Here is an 18,677-nt window from a genome sequence, read left to right on the forward strand (position 1 = left end):
TAGAGGGGTGCCTGGGTGGCTCAGTTGGTTGGGCGACTGCCTTCAGCTCGGGTCATGATCCTGGAGTCCCACGATCAAGTCCCTCATCGGGCTTCCTGCTCAGCAGGGAGTCTGCTTCTCCCTCTGACCCTCCCCCCTCTCATATGCTCGCTCTCTCTCTCTCAAATAAATAAATAAATCTTTAAAAAAAAAAAAAAGAAAACCATCTTAGAGGTTTTTTTGTTTTGTTTTGTTTCTTAAAGATTTATTTATTTTAGAGAGAGAGAGCATTCGAACAGGGGATGGGCAGAGGGAAAGGGACAAGCCGACTCTCGGATGAGCATGGAGCCCAATGTGGAGCTCAGTCCCAGGACCCTGAGATCACGATCTGAGCCAAAGTCAAGAGTCAGATGTTCAACGAACTGCACCACCCAGACGCCCCCGTCTTAGAGTTTTTCATTGTTGTTGATTAAATATGATTACTATTATTTTTTAAACAGAAAGCCAGACTTTTTTTTTTTTTTTAAGATTTTATTTATTTGACAGACAGACACAGCGAGAGAGGGAACACAAGCAGGGGGAGTGGGAGAGGGAGAAGCAGGCTTCCTGCCAAGCAGGGAGCCCAATGCGGGGCTTGATCCCAGGACCCTGGGATCATGACCTGAGCTGAAGGCAGACGCTTAACGACTGAGCCATCCAGGCGCCCCTAACTATTATTTTTTGAAAATGTGAAAAATTAACAAAGATCTCAAAGGAAAAACATACAAAAGGGTATATTTAGAGAAGTGCTGCTCAGCCTTTATATCTTCCATCTCATTCCACCCAACCACCCTCCGCAGGTAACAAATTGTGATTGTTTCTGGTGACCTTTCCTGTGTCTCTTCAGTGGAAAAAGACAGATACCATCCTGGAAGTATCATTTCATGGAAATCAGCCTTATTTTTTTTTTTTTTCTGAATAATCGCATAGTACACCATTGTGTGGCTGTCCTGCAGTTTATTCATCCAATTTCCCGTGTACAGGCATTTAGGTTGTTTCCAATACCTTGCAATTACAAATAATGCCACACTGAATAACTGTGTGAATACTATTTTTGTATTGTCAGTATGGAAGTTTAGGGTAAGTTCCATGATTGCTGAGTTTGTGTGTGTAGTTTCATTAAATACGGCAAATGTCCCTCACTAGAGGTTAAGCTGTTTTGCACTCCCAGGAGCAGTGAATGAATACATCTATTTTTTTTTTTTAAGATTTTATTTATTTATTTGACAGAGAGAGACACAGCAAGAGAGGGAACACAAGCAGGGGGAGTGGGAGAGGGAGAAGCAGGCTTCCCACTGAGCAGGGAGCCCGATGCGGGGCTCCATCCCAGGACCCTGGCATCAGGGCCGGAGCGGAAGGCAGACGCCCAGTGACTGAGCCACCCAAGCTCCCCAATACGTCTATTTCTGCATCACCTCTCCAACAAAGTGTTGTCAAGCTTTTGAATTTTTCTCATTCTAATAGGAAGAAATAATATTTCAGTGTAGTTTTGATTTGCATTTCTTCCTAGGGAAAGTTAAACATATTTATATATGTTCAAGGGCTATTCTCATATTATTTTTTACTTGTCTGTTCATGTCTTTTACCTATTTATTTATATTCTATAGGGATTTTGGTTCCCCACGCCTATTTTAAGAGTTCTTCGTGTATTAGGAGTATTAGCTCTTTATCTGTGATATATTACAAATATTCTCTCTACATTTTTATTTGCCTTTTGGCTTTGTTTATGGTGCTTTTTGTCATCGTGTATTCTTCAATCATTTTTATGTACTTTAATTTAAAATTTTTTTATTACATGTGGATTGAATTAAAGTTAGAAAGCCTTTTTCCACTCAGATGTAAAAGAATTTTCTATTTTCTTTTAGTACTTGTATGGTTTCATATTTTATATTTAGGTCTGATACATTTGGAGTTTATTCTTGTGACTGATGTCAGGTATGGATCTAATTTCATCTTTACAAATAGCTAGCAGTTGATCTAGTATTATTACATATACATATCTTTTTTTTTAGAAACAAGCACACAAGGCAGCAGGCTTTTCAGAAGTGGTCTAATTACACTGATACATTTAGGGTAATATCTAAAAATGCTCGCTTGAATCATTTATGCATGGGACTAGTATATATGAAGTTTATGCAAATTAAAACGCCTTCCTGGGGCGCCTGGGTGGCTCAGTCGTTAAGCGTCTGCCTTCGGCTCAGGTCATGATCCCAGGGTCCTGGGATCAAGCCCCGCATCGGGCTCCCTGCTCTGCGGGAAGCCTGCTTCTCCCTCTCCCACTCCCCCTGCTTGTGTTACTGCTCTCGCTGTGTCTCTCTCTGTCAGATAAATAAAATCTTTAAAAAAATAAAATAAAATAAAATAAAACGCCTTCCTCCGTGGTGATAAAAATTTAAATTTGTGTAACACGTCACAGTTTATATGGCACCTCTACACCCTCCATCTTGTTTATCCTCACTTGTAACTCTACACCTGAGCAGGTTGTCCTCGCCATCATCCAGATGATGAAGGTTTCAGGACAACAAACGCCTCTTCCACGGTCATGTGATTAGTGAATGGGGTAGCCCAGCTCTTCTGGCTCTTTCCACAGTGTCTCGGCACTGCAAGTCTTGTACATCAAGGTTGTCGTGGAGGTGGTGGCTAAGATGCTCAGACATCTTGTAGAGCAGGGCTGAAGTAAGTCTATACAATAAAACTTGAAGGTTAAATGTGCTCCAAATATCAAGCCGTGGTAGAGCAGCAAAAGATGTGGTCATCACCTACCATCTAAATAGTACTTTCTGTGTGAGCAAAACTTGGAGAGGGCAGAGTGCATGCACTCAAAACACAGACCAATACAAGACTAACTCAGCTAACTATGGCAAAGTTGTAGCGTTACAGACAGAAAACATTTCAATAGAAAATGCCTGGAAGAGTCACATTCTACAGTATATCAACCACAACTTCTGAATCAAAGCCTTGTTTTAAATTCTAAGCCAACATGGGGCAAAATCAAAGGAGTAATTTGACTTTGGATTATAACAGCAGTTCTCAGGGTGATCAGAGGACCCCTAGAGGTCTTGAGACCTTTGCCAGGGTTCTGTGAGGTCAAAACTATTCTCATAAGACTACCAAGAGGTCATTTGCCTTTTTCATTGTGTGGACAGCTGTTTGCACTGCTGGTGGAATAAAACTACTGGCATTCCAGCCCAAAGCAAGGCAGTAGCGGCAAACTGAATTTGTAGTCATTGTACTCTTCACCACTACATGTGAAAAAAACAAACAAACCCAATTTCACTTGAGAATTCCCTTGATAAGTGAAAATTATTGGTTTTATTAAGTTGTAACCATTTGGTACCAGTCTTATTTCAAATTCTGTATAAGGAAATGGGAGGTGTACATACATTACTTCTGCTCTGTACTGAAGTGAATGATGTTTCAAGGAAAAGCATTTGTGCTATTGAATAGTTATAAGCTAAACTAGCCACTTTATTTCACCATATTTACTTGAAAGAACGACTTATAGGCCAACTGGTTTTTCAGACTTCAGTATTTGGCAGGCATTTTCTCAAATATGAATGAAGTGAGCCTGTCAGTACAAGGAATACAACTGATGGTATTCACTCATTGATAAAATTTGAACTTTCCAGAGAAAATGAGAATTTTGGAAAACTTGTATCTGTCACTGAGCCTGATAGTTTCATTTAAACTTTTCTTTTTTTAAAAAAAATATTTTATTTATTTGAGGGGAGAGAGAGACAGAGCACAAGCATGAGCGGGGGGAGAGGCAGAGGGAAAAGCAGACTCCCCACTGAGCAGGAAGCCCAACATGGGGCTTGATCTCAGGACCCTAAGGTCATGATCTGAGCCGAAAGCAGACACTTAACTGATTGAGCCACTCAGGCGCCCCATGTCTTAAACTTTTCTAAAGAGATCAGTAATAATACTAAACATGTGATTTGTTTGTTATTTTATAAGACATGTCGATACTTGGAAGAACTCTAACTCAGTGAACTGGTATTTTCTAAAGATCAATGAATAATGTTATAAAATCACATGGGGAAAAATCCATTCAAAGTGCAAGACAGATCGACGCATTCCACACTGCAACTGACCTTTATAAAACAACTTGTTGAGTTTTAGAAACAAAAAGAAAATCTACAATTATCTGGAAGAGCTATTAAAATACCCCCATCTTTTCCACCTATATATTTGTGAGGCTGCATTTTCTTCATAGAATTCAACCAAACAACATATGACATCAGATGTAATACAGCAGATTAGAATCCAGCTGTCTTCTATTAAGCTAGACATTAAAAAAATTTATAAAAACATAAAACAATGACACTCTTCTCAATACATTTGTTTTGTAAAAGTTATTTTCTGTAAAAAATGTTATTTAATATGTAATAGACTTACCATTGTTATTTATAAATATTTTTAAAATTTCAGCTTTTATTTATCATATGGCAAATATAGATAAATATGACCCATATTACTATTATTTTTTAAATATGACCCACGTAATTAATTCTTTGGAGTTTCCTTATTAAGCGCAAGTATAAAGGAGTCCCATGACAAAAAATTGGAGAATCGTGGTATTTGAATTTTAGAAAAAATCTTAACCCAAGAGAAGACAGTCAAGAATTGTCATCAGCTAATTCTAAGATTTTGGTGATACAATGGGTTCAAGGTACTACTCTGCCCCCAATGTGTGTGTGAGCGTGTACATATGTGTGCGTATATGCCTCTATGCCTCCATACTTCTAGAAAATGGATAATAACAGGGCGCCTGGGTGGCTCAGTTGGTTGAGCAACTGCCTTCAGCTCAGGTCATGATCCTGGAGTCCCGGGATCGAGTCCTGCATCAGGCTCCCTGCTCAGCAGGGAGTCTGCTTCTCCCTCTGACCCTCCCCCCTCTCATGTGCTCTCTCTCTCTCCTCTCATCCTCTCTCTCAAATAAATAAAATCTTTAAAAAAAATGGATAGTAACAACTATTATTTCTCTAAGTATGATCATATCCATCTATTCTCTAGTTACAGGATTGAGCTGTATATTTAAAAATATTCTTGAATCCATGTACTTCTTCACATTACTTTGTATTTTTTATTGTATGTATGGATTATAATTTTTCCCAAAATTCCCTAAAATAACTATGATCATATGAGAAGACTTACACATTCAGCAAGAATTCCCTGATGTCGACTGTCATCCTATTTCAGCAGAGGGAACAACTGTTTGGTACAGACATTAATGAGGTGCTACATGAAGGAGGAATTCCCATATTCTGGCATTTTGCAAACTGAAAAAGTAATTTCTCTGAAAAGTGAAGCCCAAATAAGAAAACTGTAATGGATATTACCATTTGGGTTGTTAATTTCCACAAAGGGCCTTATAAATTGATGTTGGATAGTTTTAAAGAAACAAATTGACAAGATTTACACCAATCTTTCACAAACTCTTCACAAAGAACACAAAAAGAGAATACTTCCCAACTTGATTTATGAGGTCAACATAATCTTGATATCAAACACTGACAAAAACATGATGAGAAATAAAAATTACAGGCCAATCTTTCTCGGGTGCATAATGCAAAATACTAACAAAATGTTAGCAAACCAAATCCAGCAATATAATAAAACTAATACATCAAGAACAAGTTAGATTTATTTCAGGAATACAAAGTTCGCTTAATATTCTTAAAAGGTAATGTAAATGATACCATTAACAGAAAAAAAAATGATTATCTCAACAAAGAAAAAACAGTTTATAAAAGTCAACACTCATTCATGATAAAACTCATGATATGAAGTAACTAGGAAAGAAGAGAACTTTCTTTCTTTGATAGAGTATCTACAAAAAAACATGCAGCAAATACACTTAATAGTGGAATATTAAAAGCTTTCACTCTGAGATGGGGAACAAGATAAAGATGCTTCCTCTCATCGGTTCTATAGTATTCTATATTGGTGTACAAGTGTCATAAACCAAGACAACATTAAAAAGGAGGAAATAAAACGAATTATTTGCAGATGACATAATTTTATGTAGAAAAATCCATAATAAATTATACATGAAATATTACATTAATAAAGGGATTTGAATAAGGTTTCTGGATAATATGAAAAAGATGTGTTTCTATACACCAGCAACAAATAAAATGAAATTTTAAAAGGATGTCATTTATGATAGCATCAAAAAATTCACTGGAAAAAATAATCTACCAACAGGAGGTGCAAGATGATACGTTGAAAAATATAAATATTGCCAGGAGAAACTAAAGAAAATCTATGTAAGTGGACGGATATTCCTGTGCATAGTTTGGAAGATGTTTTAAAGATGACAAATGAACCCCAAATTGATATATAAATTCAATGCAATCTCAATCAAAATGCAGGGTGTGTGTGTGTGTGTGTCAATGGACCAGTTAATTCTCAAGTTTATATGGAAATGCAAAGAGTCAAGAATAGCAAAAACAATCTTAAGGAAAAACAACACTGGAGGACTTGATTACCAGATAAAGGACAGAAATTGAGACTGTAGTATTGGTACATTATAGGCAAACTGGCAAATGGAAGCAAATAGAAAGTCCAGAAACAGAAGTACACATAAATGGACAAATTATGACCAAAGCGGCACTGCAGTGAGGTGAAAAAGGATGATTTTCCCAACAATGCTACTGAACTAATTGAATACCCATGGTAAAGGAAAAAAAAAAAAGAATCTTGTTCCCTACTTCACACCATGCATAGAAATCAATCCCAGGATTGTAGAAACGTAAAACAATAAATCTTTTAGAAAAAAAAAGTCATAGAATATCATCACCTTGAAGGCAAAGATTTCTTTAAAATAGGTCATAAAAGCAAAAACCATAAAGAAAAGCTGACAGGTGGAACATTAAAATCAATAACTCCTATTCATCAAAAGATACCAATAAGAGGGTGAAAAGGCAAACCACAAAATGAGAGATGATATTTACAATACATACTGACAAGGACTAGCATCATGAATATGTAAAGAGTAAGTCAGTAAGAAAAAGTCAGATAGTTTCCCCCTCACCTTCCTCCCACCACTCTCCTCCCCCCAAAAAGAAAAAGAAAATAAAAGGGACAAGACTCCTAAGACTCCTGAACAGGTACTCTACAAAAGAGGGGATCTATATGGCCAATAAACATGAAACATGCTTAATTTTATTAGTTATCAAGGAAATACAATTAAAACCACTAGAAAATCCTACTGTATACCTGCCAGCATGTCTAAAATGAAAGACAGACTACTAATCTACTTTGTCTCAATGCATTTGCCCATTCTGGAAATTTTGCATAAATGGAATCCTGTATCGTGACTTTATTGACTAGCTTCTTTCACTTAACATGTTTTCAAGGTTTATCCATGTTGTAACATGTATCAATACCTCATTCCTTTTTATAGCTGAAAAATATTCCATTGTAGGATATGCCACATTTTGTTTATCCATTTGTCTGTTGGTAGATGTTTGGGTTCTTTGCATCTTGTCGCTATTATGAATAATGCTGCTTATAACCATTTGTATACGAGTTTCTGTGAGGACATATGTCCTCATTCTGTGGGGTATTTATCTAGGAGTGGCATTGCTGGGTCATATGGTAACTATGTGTATACCCTTATGAGGAACCACCACATTGTTCCCCAAAGTGGTTGCCATTTTACATTTTATATTCCCACCAGCAATGTATGGGGTTCTAATTTCTCCACATCTTTGCCAACACTCATTTTTAATTTTGGTTGTGAAGTGGTATTTCATTGTGGTTTGGTTTGCATTCCCCCAACTACAAATGAGAATAAGCATCTTTCCTTGCACTTGTCATTTGTGTTTTGGTTTTTTTTTTGAGAAATGTCTGTTCAAATCCTTTGGCCATTTTAACTTTAGGTTACTTGTCTTGAGTTGTAATAATTCCTTATATAAGCTGGATACTAGACTTATTAGATATATCATTTGCAAATATCTTCTCCCAGGAATGGAAATTCTTACAGCCTTTTTGGAAAAACCATTTGGCATCTACTAAAGCTGAATATACACTTAGCCTATGGACCCAGCAATCCACATCTACATATATACTCAATAGAAATTAGAATGTACTTCCCACCAGACACATTTGAGAGTGTTCGTAACAGCACAATTCATAATAGCAATTGAAAAGCTTAAAGTTGCTAACATCTTGTAGGGAGGCTTAATGATGATCCTAATAAAGTGTCCATATCCTAATCCCTGAGGACCTGGGAAGGTTACCTTGTTTGGCAAAGGGACTTTGTAGATGTGCTTAGATTTTGAGAGGGAGAAATGAGACTTCCAGTTTCCAAGCCATCAAGTAAGGAGTTTGGAAGTCATCTCTCTACCCCAACAAGTAAAAGGCTGAACTGAAAAATCAACTCCATTTGTCAGAGAAGTGAGGTCCCAGGACCAACTCCTGTTCCCAGAATTGGAGACTGGCAAGTGGACACAGAATAACAACTTGCTTAACTAGAAACTCCCAAGCAGAAACCTCTGAGGGAGACAGTTCTGGGGTAAGAAAGTCTGAACTGTAATTGACAAGTTGCTGGAGACTCAGAGTAGGCAAGTCTGTGAGTTAAAAACCCCTAGTCTCAGGCGATTCCCCCACACTTTTGTGAGTTTTACCTCCAGAAGCTCTACCAGGATCTCAAAGGGAAAAAATCAGAGAAAAATCCCCTGGTGTTCCCCATCTAGCCATCCTGTCCCACCTAAGGTGTAAGGGCTTGGGGGTGGAGATGGCATCTGGGAAAGACTTGTGAAGTTCACAGCCCACGGGTGCAGGCTCACTGAGACCTAATTACAGTACTAGGGAATGCTTTCCCTCCCTGCAACACCTTACCACTTTACTAACGGTCTATTCACTGGAGTTCTTTATACCCAGTGCATCATGTCCAGCTATCAACAGAAAATTACAAAGCACAGTAAAAGGCAAAAAGCATTTTGAAGAGAGAGACGAAGCATCAGAATCAGATTCAGATATGGCAAAGATGATGAATTATCAGGCCATGAATTTAAAACATCTATGATTAATATGCTAAGGGCTCTAACAGAAAAAGTAGGCAACACGCAAGAACAGATGGGCAATAATAAGCAGAGAGATGGAAATTCTAAGAATAAAAAAGAAATGCTAGAGTTAAAAAAAAAAAACTGTAACAGAAATGAACAGTGCTTTCCATGGGCTAGTTGACAGGATATGGCTGTGTCAAGAATCTCTGGGTGACAATATGTGTGACAATAGAAACTTCCAGAACTAAAAAGCAAAGAGAAAAAGACCGCAGGGGGAGGGGGCAAGGAACAGAATATCCTAAAACTGTAGGGCTACAAAGATGTAACATATATATAATGGAAATATCAGAAGAAAGGAACAGAAGAAGTATTTGAAGCAATAATGACTAAGAATTTCCCCCAAATTAATGTCAAGACACTAAACCACAGATCCAGAAAGTTCACAGAACACGAAGGATAAATTCCAAAAAACTACACCTAGGCATAACATATCAAACTGCATAAAATCAAAGATAAAAAACCTTGAAAGAAGCCAAAGCGGGGGGAACCTACGGAGGAGCGAAGAATGATGCCCAATTTCTCCAGAAACCATGCTAGCAAGGAGAGTGAGGTGTTGAGGGAGCTTACATTGGATTGCTCAGGTGGGTCCAAGTTAATCACATGGATGCTGACACGAGGGAGGCAGCTGGTTCAGAGTGAGAAGCCATGTGATGAAAGCACCCAGCTGAAGATGCTGTACGGTTGACCTCAAAGATGGAGAAGGGGCCAGGAACCCAAGGAATGCAAGCAGCCTCTAGAAGCTGGAAAGGAAGGAAACAGATGCTCCCTGGAGCCTCCAAAAGAAATTAGCACTGCTGACACCTTAATTTCAGCCCAGGAAGACTGATTTTGGAATTCTGACCCCCAGAATGGTAAGATCATAAATTTGTATTGTTTTAAGCCACTAAATTGTGGTAACTTGTTACAGCAGCAATACGAAACTAATATACATCCATCAATAGCATAATGGATAAATTACAGCATATTTGCAAGGTGGTATATTATGGTGCAATGAAAAGATATAATTATTGCTACATGGATTTGTTGATGTGTTACAGAACGAATATTGAAAAGAAGCCTTGCACAAAAAGAATATAAACTCTCAGATCCCATTTATATAAAACTTAAAAATAAATAAAACTTATATATGGCTGTGGAAGTTGGGACAGTGGTCACTTGGTGGGTAGGAGTGCTGATGAGTGGGGCACATAGGAAGCATATGGGATGCCAGTAATGTCTTTCTTGACCTTGGTGGTGATTAGTGGTCTTTCAAACATTATAACCCGTAATTTGTATACTTTTCTTTAATGTATACTTGAATAAAAAGTGCTTAAAAACAAAAAGTTTTAGGTAGTTTTAAAAACAAATTTCCTTACAAAAAATAGGGACAAAAATTGGTTTAAGGTTTAAACATTGTAAACACAAGGTTTTAGATTAGTTAAAACTGAATACCCTATAAAGTGAACAATTACAGTTATTTCCGCTAATGACTCAATTAATTTCAAGGATTTTCTAGTACGTCTCCAATGTCACACAGAAAAGAACGAGTTGGCCTAGACATGCAAACACAGCAGACATATCAAAGTATACCATGATGCCCAGTCAGTGATTTTCTTTCATAAGTCTCCCTTATTTCATCAGGTACTACTTTAGAAAAACTGGTCTTTACAACACCATGACTGCAGAACCCATTCCAGACTAAAGATTCTACCAGTGGCATTTTTCATCTCGTATTTCCTCAAGCAAAATGTTTTTACAAATTCATTTTTCTGTTCCCATGAACAACCTGTTTTTCCCACCTTGAAACTAATTATTACCCTCTCATGTATTTTTAGCATTTATATTCAACTATTAGGAGACAAATACTGTTTAAAAGTAAAGATTTTAAAGTTTTAATGAAAGGATTATGTTAGATAGTAGAAGTACTGTCCTCAAACATTTTGCTGAAGAAAAAAACTCTTTGGAATATATATTTTAAAGTAATAACAAAGGCCAACGTAAAGGGCAGTAGCCATTTTTTCCCCAGTTATCTGTAATGATTCAATAAGTTAAATGTGCATGTGTTCTCTAGTTGAACTTCAGCAAGAAGTCAAATTGTTCTTATGAAGGTTCTAAAACAAGCATTTAAAAACAGTACTGAAAATTCAGGTGGAACTACTAACAGGTGTTCTCACCTGTAAGAGAGGACCTGTGTCAGTGCATTTGCCAAGCTTTTAAAATAGCTTCTGCCCGATAAATAATGGTAAAAGGCTACATTTTATCTACTAGAAATGCTGACATAAGATTCTGTAGTTCAAGACATGCTTGTGGGGAAGTTGTGTTGATCAAGGTAAACTCCCAACTTAAGGAAACTTACAGGTTAGTGAATCTCATGTATTCACTTGTCTCTTACAAAGAAGATCAGAATGCTTAATAATCCTATTAAGTCAAACACCTCAAAATACTAATGAATCATTCATTGTCCAATAAATACAAATTATGTATAAGAGAATGCAACTATTTGAACCTGAATGCAGAGAATAAATACTTTATTAACTGATTACAGTTGAAAGTCACAAACAAAAAAGGGGTATATTAAGGCAGAGCCATATCTATATCTGTATCTATATATTGATACAGATATAGATAGACAAATCCAAAGACTGTTACCTCTTTACGTTTTAATAACCTCTGCATTTTTCTTTTATGCATCTAGGCAGTGTGCTTTTTTCTTCTCAGTTAAAGAAATGAATCTTGGCCAATATTTCGAAATCATATTTTGATGAGAGCTTACAGGATCGTGGGTTGAGACAATGACTAGTGTATAAAATGCTATCTGATAGTTTTCTCAGTATATTCCATGTGTGGTGTTATATTTACGTTGGTGTGGAAAATCTGACAATTGACCATTTTCTCTTTTCCAGCAAAACTAACACATAATTTTTCAAATGATTTTAATAGTCTTAACTAAAATAAGCTTGGACTTCCAAGTCAGTCAAATGCCCAAAGCATATTATTTTCTGCCCTTTCCTAAACCCTCTTATGTTTTAAAGAGCCTTTAGAGTATGATCACATGGCTGTATTTCAGATCTATAAATTTTGAGTTTTTCAAAATCCAAAATTATTTCCTTATGCAAAGTGGCAATGCAAACAGCAATCCTACATAGTGTAGAATAATTTTTCTTCTGTATAGCTTCCTTTTATAAAAATGGGCAACCACAAAAAAAAAAAAGAAAGAAATTTAGTCCATCTGAAAAAGCACTCCAGTTCCCTAATTCCACTTTTCAAGGAGAAGGCAGAGACCAGTTTACATTATCCCAAAAAACTGAATAAATGGCTTTATTTGGTATCTTCAAGAAGCTTCTCCTTCCGTAGGAGATGTAGGTGTTGTAGGAGAAACCGTAACTGGTTTGCGTGCAATTCTGTCTAGTTCTGCGTGAACATCTGATAGGACAGGCTTCTGGCCTACATTGAAGGAAAAGAAACAAGATTTAGATAGAAGTCAAAGTATCTTTTACACCAATGTCTCTTCATTTAAAAGCTGCCAACAGTTTCATTAACTTTATCTAGCATACTAAGTTATATAAACATCCTTAATTTAAAAATAAATCCCCTAAAAAAAAAATAAATCCCCTCATTTTACATTATGGGGTCTGTTACCAAATGGAAGTAAAACTAGCACCTATCACTTAATCTCATAAAGATATTTTTTAAAAAGGCGTAGGACAGTAAGAACAGTAAAACAAAACAGCAACAAAATTTTGGAATGTAGAAAGAATATGAATTAGTAGTAACTATATTAGCAGTCTCGGGAAAGCTTAATCTACACTGGCAGTGGGAAAAGCCAAGAAGTAATTCAGTTTATACCCAGAAACCTGTAAAAGGTTACAAAAATGGTAGCTGCACAATGATTTTTGTGAAAAGGGTGGCAAAAAGATGGGATTAAAAAGGAAAATGGGTTAAAAAGTCTGTTTAAAGGGCAGTTACAACACAAGCAACAAAAGAAAAATAGACTGGACTTCATAAAAATTAAACACTTTTGTGCTTCAGAGGACACCATCAAGAAGTGAAAGGACAGGGCGCCTGGGTGGCTCAGTTGGTTAAGCGACTGCCTTCGGCTCAGGTCATGATCCTGGAGTCCCGGGATCGAGTCCCGCATCGGGCTCCCTGCTCGGCAGGGAGTCTGCTTCTCCCTCTGACCCTCCTCCCTCTCATGCTCTCTGTCTCGCATTCTCTCTGTCTCAAATAAATAAATAAAAAAAAAAATCTAAAAAAAAAAGAAGTGAAAGGACAACCAACACAAGGGGAGAAAACATCTGCAAATCCTACATCTGACAAGGGTCTAGGACACAGAATATATAAAGAACACTTAAAAGTCAACAACAAAAAGACACCCCAACTTAAAAACAGGCAAAGGACTTGAATAGACATTTCCCAAAGATCTACAAATGGTCAATAAACAGATGAAAAGATTCTCAACATCATTAGCCATCAAGGATATGCAAATCAAAACCACAATGAGATATGACTTCACAGTCACTAGGATGGCTCTAATCAAAAAGATGGACAAAAACAAATGTTGGAGAGGATGTGGAGAAATTGGGACCCTCATTCCCTGCTGCTGGAAATATAAAATGGTGCAGCGTTTTGCAAAACAGTTTGCCAGTTCTTCAAAAACTTTAAACATAGAGTTACCACATGACCCAACAATTCCACTCCTGGGTATATACCCAAGAGAAATGAAAACACACGTCATTTGTCAAACATCTGTCAAAAACACATGTTCACGGTGGATCTATTGATAATGGCCAAAAAGGGAAACAATCTAAATGTCCATCAACTGATGAGTAGACAAAATGTGGCATATGTACAATGGAATTTTATTCAGTAATAATAATGATACATGCTACAATGTGGATGGACCTTGAAAACATTATTGATTAAAATGTTTCAAAATTAGATTATGGTGGTTTGTGTAACTGTAAAAATACTATAATACTGAATTTATACTTTAAATGAGTGAACTTCATGGTATGTAAATTTTATCTCAATAAAGCTATTAAAAAAAAAAGCTCTACGAACATTACCTGATTTCTTGGCGGATGGCGGTAAACCACTGCTTCCAGCTCCAGCCCCACCTCCAGGGCTACCACTGCCAACACCAGGGCCTCCTGGAGAGCCAGTCTTTTTACTCAGCAAACTATTGAAGAAATTTGCCAGGACACCTTCACTTGTAGCTCCCGCTATTAAAAAAACAAAAACCAAAAAACTTTCACTCAAAACATTAGATTCTTCTATACATTATTATTACAGTAATCACAGAGAGCAATTAATATTTAAAATTTAAGAGCTGTGTATTCAAAATTCAAGTCTAGTTTGATCTTTTGAGCCTGGGTAACTTATCTCTAATCTATTCATGTGTAAAACAAAATATGAGTAAACTTTAAGAGTGTAAGATAATTATTAAAAAATTAGAATGTTATTTTTAAAAAACCAAAAGCATTTAAAACAGGGATTAGATGCTACTATACCTCCCTTCTGAAAAAGTTTCTTCAAAAATGAACTGTTGAGAAATGTTTGCCTCAAGTATTACAAAAAGCTACCTAATCCTGTGTGAAAACCAGTTCCAAGAGATAAATGGGTAAAGGATAACAAGAAACAATTCACAGAAGAGAAGCAAATAGGAAATACCAGGGACAAAGCTCTTACTAGTATTTAAAGAATGCTGATTAGGTTGTGGCAAAATTGCAACACTCTATGTTGATGACTTGTAAATTGAATAAGCCATTTGAAACATATTATCAAAAGGCATAAAAATGTACAAACTCTCACCTACTAATCCCATTTATGGCAATTATTCCTACTGAAATAGCTATTACGCATATAGCTTTTCTCTTTATGTTAACTGCAGATAACCTATTAACATATGAATTTCTTCAATGACCTACCTTAGGAGAAGTTTAAATATAACACAAAACTTTCATAGAGCTCACACCATAGATATCATATACTAAGGCTATACTATAAAACGGTGTGAAGTCTGATTAACTATGAGATTATAGGTTAGAGACAGAGACAAAGGTTAGAAGCTATTGCACAAAAATGTAAACAGCTATGGAAAAAAGGTGGGAAGCTAGGTAGATTTCTTTTTAGTGTGAAATGTATTGTGTTGTTTTCTCTAGGAAAAGAGAGAAATGTACCTTTCATGTTTGGATCAATTTTTTTTGACCCTGCAGGGATGGGTGACACGCTGGCAACATTGGATGACACAGATCGGTTTGGTGTTCGAGGGGAGCCTCCTGGGACTCTTGGTGAGGCATCCTATGTAAAAACAGGAAAGCCATAACTATCAAAACAGGAAACTTCCAACTTCACCAAAGTTATTATAAAAAGAAATTACTTTTTAACTGTCCCATCTGTTCTACTGGTACATTTACACTGCAAGCCATTGCATGTTTAGCAATTGTGTACTCATTATCAGAAAATACCACGAGACCCATCACATTTTAGAATACAAATTCCCCTTCAATGGGAAAAGAACATATTGAATAATGGGGTGTGATTACGAGTATAAGCATGGGAGTCAGATCTGAGTTCCAAGTAGGACTTGCATCCTACTATCTATAAAATCTCAGGCAAACTATAAGGTCCTCCAAAGCCTCCGTTTCCCCACCTGCAGAATGGGGCTGGTAGTACCTGCCTCCCCACAGGGCTGTTGTTTAAGGATTTATATAAATGGTAAGGAACCATATAAAAATGGTTCCACACAGTAACTCATGCATGACAAACAAGGCAAAATGGATCTTTAGGATTTAAATATTCTAAAAAGGAGTGAAGTTTAAAATGTCACAAATTCCAGAAGAATTTTTAATTCAAGTTTATATCAAAACACACCCACAGGAGACATGTATACGATTAAGAAAAAAGGGAACTAAACCAATAATGTACGGCACTTTAATAATTTTGTCAAAATCTGCAATACTGACCACAGGCCTTCCAGCTGCAGTTGGTGGTTGCTTTGCTAAAAGGGACTGAAAAACACAAAAGAGTTCTAGGTCAGACACTCATAGCATGTACTGCTGTATTTTAAAAAATATGTAAGAACAGTTTACCCATTAACCATACTAAATCTGCTTCTGATATAATTTCATACCTGTAGCTTCATAAGAAACACTTGGTCATCTTCTGCCACAATTTCCTTCTCATGTACAAACTGAAATGAGCAATGCATAAATGAGCAAGTCTAATATATTATGCTAAAAAACCATTAATAACATACTCTCTAGATTAGACTAATTAAAAAAAATTCAATACAAACATTACCTATACTTACACAAGTGAACTGCCCGACCCAAGCCCCTACAGCAGAGCTGTCCAATAACCATCTGCAATAGTATGAATCTTTGATAGCTGTCCTGTCCAATACTGTAGCCACCAGCCACCTGTAGCTATTGAGCATCTGAAATGTGGCTACTATGGTGCGCCTGGGTAACTCATTCGTTTAAGCATCTGAGTCCTGACTTCCGCTCAGGTTGTGATCGTGGGGTTGGGAGACTGAGCCCTGCATCCAGCTCTGCACTGATCATGGAGCCTGCCTGAGATTCTCTCTCTCCCTTTCTCTCTGCCCTCCGCCTCGCACCCTCTCTCTCAAAACAAGAAAAAGAAATGTGGCTACTGTGACTCAGGTGCTGAAAATTTAATTTTATTTAGTTTTACTTAATATGTTTAAAAGCCATATGTGACTAGTAGCCATGATATTGGACAGCACAATCTTAGAGTCAATAGGTATATTAATCATGCTTCTGTTACCCAACAGTTAGGTGTTTTAAAAGGGCCAATAATACCCCAGGTGAGTGAAAAGCAACTTGCCCCTGGTTTCTCTGAAATAAAAATATAATGGCTCTTCTACCTGCTGAGTAATTAGGCAAAAAGAAGCAGCAACCATCTCCTGCTTCTACTATTACTGTACAATGCACGCTATGGGACTATTTTCCACCAGCAGCCAGAGTGATCCTTTCAAAAGGTCAGGCAGATTACATCACTCCTCTGCTCAAACTCCCCCTCCAGGCGCTTTCCATTCCACTCAATGAAATTCAAAGTCCTGACTCCAACTGCATGAGAAGGCCCCACAAGATCTTAACTCCGCCTTCCATCTCCTATCAATCTGGCCCTCCTCTTCACTTTTTTCGAGGCTCTTTGCCCTCCTTCTACATTCCTGCCTTAGCAGGTGCACTTTCTGCTCCCTCAGCATGCAACACTCTCCCTTCTTATCAGAGTCATTCCCTAACCACTCCTAAAACAGTAACCCTCCCCGTGCCCCTGCTCTCCCCCACCCTCCCTCACTGGGCTTTACAGCCACAGCACTTATCAGCACTTGAGCACTGGCATGCGCACCGATTTACTACTGCATCATCGTCCTATTTAGCACCTAGTGCCTAAACAGTGGCCCAGGAGGTATTAGTGGAATGAATAAAAGATAACTTACAGCACAATTTTGTTGGTAAAAGAGAATGGGAAAAACTGTTGCTTTTTTTTTCCCCCTGATGTCTGCACTTCTTTTAATAGACATCCAAACCAAATACCATGCCAACTGATTTTTCATTTGTCATTAACTTTCTTTTTTCTAATTACCCACAAACATAAGACAGATGCTCAATATCAATGTTTGGAATTTTTTTTTGTTTGGATTTTTAAGTAAGAATCTTATTTTATGTTAAATCAAAATTATTTTTCCTAAAGCATGTCCACTTAAAAGTCACTGAGAAGTACTATATGTAAATGCTTTTTATACAACTTTCTAGAAACATCTGTAACATCTAACTATAGAACATGATATATTACTTAACATGAAATCAAAATATGTGAAAGAAGAGTACTTTCTGGAAGCAGATTAAATAGGCATAGGAATGCCATATAACAGTTTAAACTGGAAGCTCCTGGATAGCTGTGGGCTAGCATGGGTAACTAGTGACTGTGGAGAAGGCTCCAGATCTACCTCAACAGAGAGAAGCTAACACATTTATTCTACCTATATTTTCTTGGCTTTTGGCTGAGTTCTAGGATGGAAAGTTCACAGCTTCAACCTACTCTCTTCAATATCCATACATTCACTCCTACCAGTTCATTATTTCCATTAGACTATGGAATCCACACTAATATTTTCTAATATAAATATGCCAAAGGCTAAGTAAGAATTCAGTAACTGAACAGCTGGTTTATATTTTGATAACACAGATTTTTATTTTGAATTGACATTAGCAACACCCAAATTATACTTAGAAAACCCCTTGATAGGAAAGGACCCCCTTACCTTTCTAACTATAATCTTAAAGTTATGGACTCCCCCCCTCAGTTTAAAAGGCTAAATATTGAGACTATATATACTAAAACTGTTACCTTTCGGACAGGTGGTTTAGTTATAATGTCTTCAAAATTATCTTCTGCTTTTAATGTTTGAAAATTTTCATGTAATATTCCTATTTTCTTATCATTATCCCACCCTGCTGGACTGGAAAGAAATGCATATGATAAATCTCAAGTATTTATACAGTCATTCCTTCATTAAATCCATGATCATATTAAAGGGAACAAATCTGACCAATTATGAACAACTAATAAGCTTTT

General features: G+C 36.9%; 1 protein-coding gene across 4 annotated transcripts in view; it reads right to left on the minus strand.

Annotated features, from left to right (window-relative positions):
* Positions 1 to 11,581: 11,581 nt before the first annotated feature.
* Positions 11,582 to 18,677, minus strand: part of DYNC1LI1 (dynein cytoplasmic 1 light intermediate chain 1) — a 40,513-nt gene continuing 33,417 nt past the window's right edge. For 2 of the 4 annotated variants that reach the window (XM_044915839.1, XM_021678842.1), the window contains 6 exons: positions 18,450 to 18,561; positions 16,207 to 16,266; positions 16,040 to 16,084; positions 15,254 to 15,374; positions 14,141 to 14,296; positions 11,582 to 12,518 (listed from right to left, as the gene is read on the minus strand). In XM_044915839.1, the coding sequence (XP_044771774.1) occupies positions 12,406 to 12,518; positions 14,141 to 14,296; positions 15,254 to 15,374; positions 16,040 to 16,084; positions 16,207 to 16,266; positions 18,450 to 18,561 (607 nt within the window). In that variant the 3' untranslated portion in view covers positions 11,582 to 12,405. The remainder of the gene's footprint in view (positions 12,519 to 14,140; positions 14,297 to 15,253; positions 15,375 to 16,039; positions 16,085 to 16,206; positions 16,267 to 18,449; positions 18,562 to 18,677) is intronic. The other 2 variants (XM_044915838.1, XM_044915837.1) reach the window with 1 other exon arrangement.

This window comes from Neomonachus schauinslandi, chromosome 1 (genome assembly GCF_002201575.2).
Source record: "Neomonachus schauinslandi chromosome 1, ASM220157v2, whole genome shotgun sequence".
In the NCBI taxonomy this organism is placed as follows: Eukaryota; Metazoa; Chordata; class Mammalia; order Carnivora; family Phocidae; genus Neomonachus; species Neomonachus schauinslandi.